General features: G+C 40.1%; 1 protein-coding gene across 3 annotated transcripts in view; it reads right to left on the bottom strand.

Moving 5' to 3' along the window:
• Positions 1-1,760: 1,760 nt before the first annotated feature.
• The window catches only part of htr2cl1 (5-hydroxytryptamine (serotonin) receptor 2C, G protein-coupled-like 1), a 175,004-nt gene continuing 168,396 nt past the window's right edge, over positions 1,761-8,368 (bottom strand). For all 3 annotated transcript variants that reach the window (XM_046064794.1, XM_046064795.1, XM_046064796.1), the window contains one exon: positions 1,761-6,593. In XM_046064794.1, coding sequence (XP_045920750.1) covers positions 6,021-6,593 — 573 coding nt within the window. In that variant the 3' untranslated portion in view covers positions 1,761-6,020. The remainder of the gene's footprint in view (positions 6,594-8,368) is intronic.

Genomic DNA, 8,368 nt, shown 5'->3' with positions numbered 1-8,368 from the left:
GTCAAATACTTGTTTTTCCTCATCAGATGGTTATCAATTTTAATAAATTCATATGATGTGATTTTCTGGAATTTTCTTTGGGATTCTGTCTTTCACTGTTAGAATGTACATATGATTAAAATTATAGATCGTTGCATTCTTTGTAAGTGGGCAAACCTGCAAAATCAGCAAGGGGTCAAATACTTATTTCCCCCACTGTATATATATATATATATACTTCACATGACCACACTTATAAAATGCTGCATTTTAACACTATTTTAGCATACCTGAATTAACCTGAGTAGATCACATGATTAAAAATAAAATAAAAAACTCGCCTCATGAGGGTTTCCTGCATGGCTCAATGGGTAGAGCTGACACACAGCCAAGGCTAAGGGTTTAATTAGCTTTTTTCAGGGCATTGTGAAGCACTTAAAAGCTGCAGTAGAGAAGAACATAATAGTAGAGCACACTGGGCAGCAAGTGCAGGGAGGTGGGACCTATACTATTATTATCAAATTACACAGCTAGGTGTGTAGCTGTTAATCATAAGAGGAATGCTAAGCTTTTCAGTAACCTTTACCAGGAGGATTGTTGTACTGCTGCTCTATGGTTTGGTACTGTGGTGGGTTGAAAGAAATGTTCACTCAGGGGGAGCTGAACGCAATTTAAAAGCAGTCATCGTCTCACTTCCCCTCAGCTACCTCAGGCATTCTTTGACACTGTTCCATAACTTGTTTATGTTAGGAAGCTCAGAAGAGGATTCAAAGGCGAGTCTGGTCTACTGGACACTTGAGCAAGACAAGGAATAAAGTAAAAAACAACCATGTGGTTAATGTACAAATAAGGCAATGGCCCACACATTAGAATAATATTTTAATAAATAAATAGCAGCATCACACAGAAATAAAGAAAATATACATTGTGTGGATGATGGCAGAGTCATTGTATAAACTTAAGATGCGTCATAGACAAACATTTACAATTTAAATGGTATAAAAAAACAGCCACTGCATAACAGAAGAAGAAAGTTAGCTAATCCGCAAGCGCAGGGTCATACAAGTGTGAGACAAACCTGACAACTAATCTGCAGTGTCAGCTTTAATGCAGGGAAGGTGCACTGGAGAAGGTGGGTTTGCCAAACTCTTGAACAACCTGCAGCTCTGGCTATTCTCAGAGTCGTTTAGTGACAGAGTTACATGTTCGGGAAGATAGGTGAGGGTTTGGACAAAAACTGTCTTTAGGGTCCGCCAGTCGGTTTGAAAATCTTTGCTTGCTGTGCCTACTGACTTGAGGTATTTTTACATTTGAAAACTGTAAGATCTTGTGGGTTCTGTTCTTAAAAAAAAAACATCTTTAATGGAGAGGTAGCACTGTACCAGCCCTCCCTACTGGATCTCAGAAAATTTTAAAGAAAAATCCATCTGTGAGCTCTCTTACGTTCCTTGACATTGCTATGAATGATTAATGGACATTGTACATTTATTCATATAGCTGACGCTTTTGTCCAAAGCGACTCACAATTGCTATACATGTCTGGAGCAGCTAGGGGTTAAGTGTCTTGCTCAGGGACACAAGGGTAGATGTCTCACAGTGAGAATTGAACCCAGGCAAGCATCTTATGTATGTGACACCCCCACCACCTGCATTAATGCATTACATGACTTGTTTTGTGGTTAAGTGTTGCAACTTACTGCTGTTATCAATTTTGCTATATTTCTGACTGAAGAAAGATAAAAATTATTTATTGGAATAGATTGATGTTTTGGGAAATACACTTTGCTTTCTTGCTGCGAGTTTGATGAGAAGATTGATACCACTTTCATGTCTGTGCACTAAACATGTAAACAGTTGGTTAGCTTAGAATAGCATAAAGACAAGGAAGAGCGGGAAACAGCTAGTCTGGCTCTGACCAAAAGTTAAACAAAAACTACCTACCAGCCCCGTTAAAGCTTAATAATAAACATGTTATATCTTGTTTGTTTAATTTGCAGGAAAATCAAAGTGTAAAAATGACAAGTTAAGGTTTTACAGACGCTTTTATGTTGGAATTCACTACTCCTGGCAAATAAATAGTTCCAACAGAAAACTGGGAAAGAAGCCCAAATCGGCCCTCTTTAAATGTATGAAAGCGAAACTCTGTCAATAAATGGCTCCAACTATTTCTATACACACCAGGCCTGGATCGAATCATGAGTTGAAATCGTTCCAGATACTCTCTCTGAGTGATTGCTTTCATCTGTCTGGACCTCGAGCGTCTGCAGGGACAACCTGATTCAATCCATTGTGCCGGACGCAATCAATAAAAACACAGAAAAGTTACTGAATCAATCTCAGATAGCAATCTGAGCTAGGCCTGGTACACACACACGGGTACACGGGAAACATATAGTTATTACATCTCGACATACTGAGTTGGCTGGCCTGGCTGTAGCTCTTTGCCTTCTCACACCTGGATGGATCAAATAAGACCCGTTCAACATAGTTCAGAGAGTCCTCTCTTCTCTATTTGTTCTTCTGTTTTTCTCTTGTTTATGTTTGAATTTTGCAGTTTGATAAAGATGATATGCCTGCAGGTATTGCACGCTGTTTGCAAGTATAGCATTTTGTTGATTGCTCCTTGTCTGTTCTTTCTTTCCTCCCTGTGCTGTTTCATTACTCCCAACTATTAAAGAAAGAGCAAAATCAAACCGAGTGAGGCAGAGAGAGGACTTTTTGAACATCACTTCAAACATGCACCATATTTGTAGGCCAAACTTTGGTGCCAGCTTGCCAACATTAGCTCATGTAGACCTCTCCTTGTGGAGAGAAAAGTGATGCAAATGACCACTGTATAAGTCTGTAGCATACAAATACTGGATAAATTATGCAGAGACGCATAAAATCAGAATGATCCCAGTTCATTTGTTTCATTCTAATTGTATGCAGAGGTGGCTGCAGACCTCAGGCTCTGGATTCGATTGGTCCAACTACAGGCTTTATCCTTTGCTCTTTGACCTTGAAGGAGGAATTATGGGTAAAAAAAAGGGTTGTACATTCAAGTGTTTGTAATTTTGGCTGTCCTATGACTGAGTGGATTATTACCAAAATGAGATATTGATTACAGGGGAAAGTGACATCTGCTTTGATAAAATAACAGCTAGGCTGGAAGGAAAACTCAGTAATTAACGGTGTGTCATTCAGTATTTATTTATTTTTGGCATTTAAAGGGGTACTCCAGCCATTTAGTATTGCACATGTCCATGAACTTGCAGGATTAAAACACACTAATTAAACAGAGATCAAAAGCGAAGAAGCACATGATGAGATACCCTGACTTTTGGGGTTAGGGTCAATCTGCAAAAACACTACAATTCCAATTATGCAACTCAAGAACATCTTTCATTAGACCCACTGCCTCCTAAATGCCCGCATCTTTTAGACCTGTAGTTTTAAAACTTAAGACATTCTGTTGCAAAATGTCCCAAGCCCAAACCAAGATTACCCTGGTGACATCACTATGACATAATCTGGGTTATTTATATTTTGCTCAAGTAAACTGAACCTGATGTGTAAAACTGCCAGAGTCCCCCTTTAAGTGATCTCTTAAAATGTTACTTTTCTCAATGCATTTCCTTTATAGTGCAACCATTTAGCTCTACTGAATTAATAAACCTACAAAGCAAATCACTAAATGCCTACGAGATTCAGGTTACATTGTCTCATAAGAGGTGAATTTGTTGCTAAGAAATCTAAATTTACCACCACGACCTGTTCCCTTTAAAATCAACACAACATTTAATCTAGGCAGTATATTGCAGATATTTCAGCTGATGGGGATGTAGTGTGGAGGAATTACACCGCCTGTCAGTCCATGAAATGTTGGAGGAGGGAGGTTAAGAAAATCAACATGCCAGAGCTGTGAGGGTTGGTGTCTTGTCTTGATAGAGTCAAGGGTCTGTCTCTTAGAGTATTGACTTTCTGTCCATCTTATGCGACAGATGAAATCTAAAGGTATTTGGTCTTTGAGTCACACTCTGGGTTATGGTGAGTCAGGACGGGCATATTGTAAAGCAGTCAGAGATCAAAGAGTCTTATTTAGGGTTTGGAACCATCGGGCAATTCCAGGAGATACTGGCATCCTGAAAACATCATCAGACCTTACATGTAACAAGGAGCTAATTTAAATCCAACGCTCAGAGCTGAAATTAAATCTTAAACGTTCCGTCTGTCCAGCTGCATAACTGGAAATCATGCTGCTGAGGGTTTTTTTCTGGAGAGAAAAGCACTGATCTAAAGACTGACCTTGAATAAAAATACTTCATCTCTTGAAAAGTAGAACTTCTTTTTTTTGTGTCTCTCAGAGTTGATGCTCTGAATCTCAAACAGCCCACACTTATGCCCTCAGATAACATGAATATTCTGATATGTCATTTGATAATATGATATGTTTATTAAGTAGGACAACAATCACAAAGATGCATATACTGGATTGTGCAGCCATTTATTAAATGTGGGTAATATTCAGTCAGCCAGCCAAGCAATGGGCTTTAAACCTCTCTCTCTTCTCTCTTCATCGCTGAAATTGATTTACTGCATGTGGTGAAACCACATCAAAAAGTAAGAGCTGGTAAGAGCTGATCAATCAAATGTTATTTGTCTATTTTATGGAAAGATAGTGTTGCTTTCATGATATGAACTTCTACTACTAATATTTTACCTAAATAATATGATTGCCCATCCACAACATTCCACCATTTGGGGAAAAAAAGTGGGATTTGATCCCAGCTAAGGAAGATGAGTTGAGTTATTTTTTTTATTGTTTTTTGAGGCTGAATAGAAGACAGTGGTAGCTCAGTAATGAAGCTAATGATAGCAAGCTGTGGCTGATTTAAGAATGACATCTTACGTTAAGTTTGTGCACCCTTATATTAAAAACTTCATACTATATTTTTCTTTATTACTTTTAGATTACTCACTTTTATTTTAAACTTTATTGATTGTTATCAGTAAAAAAAAAGAGAAAACCTTTAGAAGTTGGGAATTTAATTCTTTCATAAGTGGTTGCATTGGTCAACAGAAGCAATAGCCTGACAGTTGTGTTGGACCTGCGCCATGTTTTGAGCTCTTTTAGCCCCTTATTCAATCCCTGGGAAACATCTTCTCTGTGTCATTCGACCACCAGATGGCACTGTGAGTCCACCAGAGACCAGTGGTCCCTGCACATTCCTTCATCTCGGTCCTCTCAGACAAATTTTTGACTGCAGCCTTGAGAAAGTTTCCTTTAGCGAAAAATCCCATTTTTGTCGGCTGAATAGTTTGATTATACATGCTGGAAAGGTTCATTCAGATATATTCTATGACTGTTGTCGTCAAGCTTGACCGGCACAAAAATAGATTTGGTTTAGTTTGCTTGGTGTGGAGAGAATCCACATAAACCAGAGCTCGGACTGCATTTTGACTGTGTGAAGGCTTGAAGTCCTAGTTTGACTCCGTTGACCTCAGCGGTTGGTGCTTGACTCTGGAACCTGCATCAGTGGGACTCCATCGGGCGCCTCTTGACTCCCTACCAGGTTAACAATGAGAATAAGCTCTTCACTGAGTGTCCCTTATCATGTGGGCTTTGTCCCTGTCTGGATCTCAGCTGGTACCGTCTTCCCCATAAAGTACACCACATTGTGTGACAGCAACACCTTAACAAATGCATTTATTCTCCATGTGAGGTCTGAAAACCAACATTTTGACACCGATTAGAAAATAAACACGTCTGAAATATTGGCTTTCACTCCAAAACCGTGGTGGAAAACCACACACACTCAGTCATCTTAGGGGCTACCTTCTCTCATAATCTGATTTCACTAACATTATTTTCATTATTGTAAGTAGTGCACTTCAGTGTGGGGATAAAGCTCCTCAAACAAGACTAGTCCTTTCACAATAGCAGTACCCACTTACAGCAATCAAAATGCTGTAGGCTACCAGCACCAGCTCACTGAAACGCTGCTCGGCCCAGCATCTGCAGGTTGAAAAGAAGACATAAAACAACAAAAAGCATGTAATCACACGCTGCTTGTGTGTTCTCTGGAGGCGGGGCTGTAGCTGATGAGTGACAGCTCCCGCTCCACCTCAGTTTCCGGCTCCATTTCTGAAGGCATACCAATGTTGTGGCATTCGGAGAGGCTCTGCGACACTATTCCAATTTGTGTCTCGTCATCTGTCATGTCATCTGGGTCCACCGTCAGCCTACCGTTATCGCCCCTACCACCGTTGCGACAGTTACTATTGCGGTCCATGCCTGCTTTCCCATGACTGCCCATCAGAAGTGGGGTCACACTGTGTGACGGACACGGCGGGGGGACGAGGAGTGTTTTGCAACTCTGTCCAGCTGCGTTGGCCCCCATATTGTACTGGCACCTTATGTAGTTGGAGAATGCTCTCCTGTAGGTCTTATTGAAGAGGGTGTAAACCAGAGGGTTGACTCCGGAGGAGATGTAGCCCACCCAGACAAAGACGTTGAGGAGGTCATGAAGCAGCGGCACATTGCAGGAGCCCCGGCACAGGACGAAAGTGACATTGGTGATGAAGAAGGGACACCACATGATGAGGAAGAGGAAAAAGACAATTCCCAGGACCTGAAGACAGCAAGAAGAGAGAACCAAAGTAAAAAGAGGCAGGAGGAACAGAAGAGGAGAAAGAAAACAACAAGAAAGGAGGAAGTAAGAAGAAGGGAAAGACGGAAATAAACAGAAAAGAAGAAAATGAATGGCAGACAGAAGTCAGAAAGAAAAGAACAAAATAAGAAAGAAAAAACAAGAGAAGAAATTATAACTAAATAGTGGTGGAGGTTTGAAATCCTATAACAAAAAAACCCTAATTTCTTTTACTGAAAACAGCACTTTTAAAGTTAAGAGGTAATAATAATGAGAATAAACATGTACTCTTTTCCATCCATCCATCCATCGTCAAGCACTTATCCTGCGTACAGGGTGGCGGGGATGTACTGTTTTCCATTCAGGAAAATTTAGATGTCTTTTGTCAAGTGGATAACTGAACTGAACTGAATGAACTGAAATACATGCATCATACACACATACTGATGTTTTTTAATATCGTTGTTAGAGTACCACTTCTAATGAGATTTTAATGTCTGATATAGGCAAATGAATGCCTTGATCCAACATGAATTTGAATTCACACCACCGCTGCACTCTCTGTGAGTACTGCAAAGCTTCAAGCTGTTTGACGTTGCTCAAAGTGTCTGGCTGGATTTGATAACGTGAGCTCTTCTAAACATTTCAGAGGAGACATTTGCAATGCTCTGTGTGGAAAGCAACGGTGAGTTACTCGGAAGAAAGCGGGTTTCTTGGTCTTCAAGCACACATGAAGTACATGTAGTGATAATGACTCTCCAAACAAAGCATTTATATAATTTTCACCCAACTCCGCAGTTCCCCTCAGGTCAACAGAGCGTTTTAGTAACTTGTAGCACATTGTTTTGGCGCGACTAGCTGGTGAACATATTGTAGCATCTGGTAGCTAAAGACCCAAATTCATCAAGTGACTAGAAACACAAATGTTAAGCTAATGTTGCTCCTGTCTGCTTGATGTGTTAATAGGCAACTGTTTACATGCTTACATGGTAACCATATCAAGTCATTTGAGAAATATAGCCATGGTTAAAATCTTTTATTTCAGCCACAGATCTGGAAAACTTGTCCGTGCTTATATCCAAGCCTTGACTATTGTAACTCACTACACACCATCCAGTCTGTTTCTTGGATTAATAAAGCATTTTAATAAAGATTTTGCTCATCTTTGCACCTCCTCTAAGAAAGTCTGAGTAAAGTTTGAAATGTTTTGATACCAATACTATGACATAGTCTTGTAGTCAAAACCACCCAAACTGAGACAAACACCGATCTCGAGTACTACAACACTACTATAACAAAGATGATACCGATACCAAAACGATTTTCAGTACCTTTACATAAATATCTTTTTGTGCAAAACCTTTTTTTCATTTAAACACAGATGCCAAACTTAACATTTGAAAAGTAGTGTTTCCCTGCCCTCTCTGGTTTAAACTGTATTGTGCTCAACCCAATGGGTGTGGTTGAGTGTGGTCAGCAGTGTGCTTTATTGCACCCTCACAATGTACTGACCACACCACTCACTGCAACAAGGTGAGATGTTAAACCACCGTCGTCTTATATGCATGTGTTCACTCGCACAGACTTGACTCGGTTAAAAACTTGGTAGCCTATGACGTTACAAGTCGCGGTGAATATTTTACAAGCAGGAACCAGGTAAAGCAGCACTGAACACACAGGGTGCAGATGTTGGTTTCGGTTGTTTGATAGGCTGTGTCATTACAGCCAACAAGCGGCTCACCTGCTGCCGTGATAAC

Source organism: Micropterus dolomieu, linkage group LG12, assembly GCF_021292245.1.
Source record: "Micropterus dolomieu isolate WLL.071019.BEF.003 ecotype Adirondacks linkage group LG12, ASM2129224v1, whole genome shotgun sequence".
NCBI classification, from domain to species: Eukaryota; Metazoa; Chordata; class Actinopteri; order Centrarchiformes; family Centrarchidae; genus Micropterus; species Micropterus dolomieu.
Note: the sequence above shows the minus strand (reverse complement) of the source record. Positions and strands in the feature narration are given on the sequence as shown.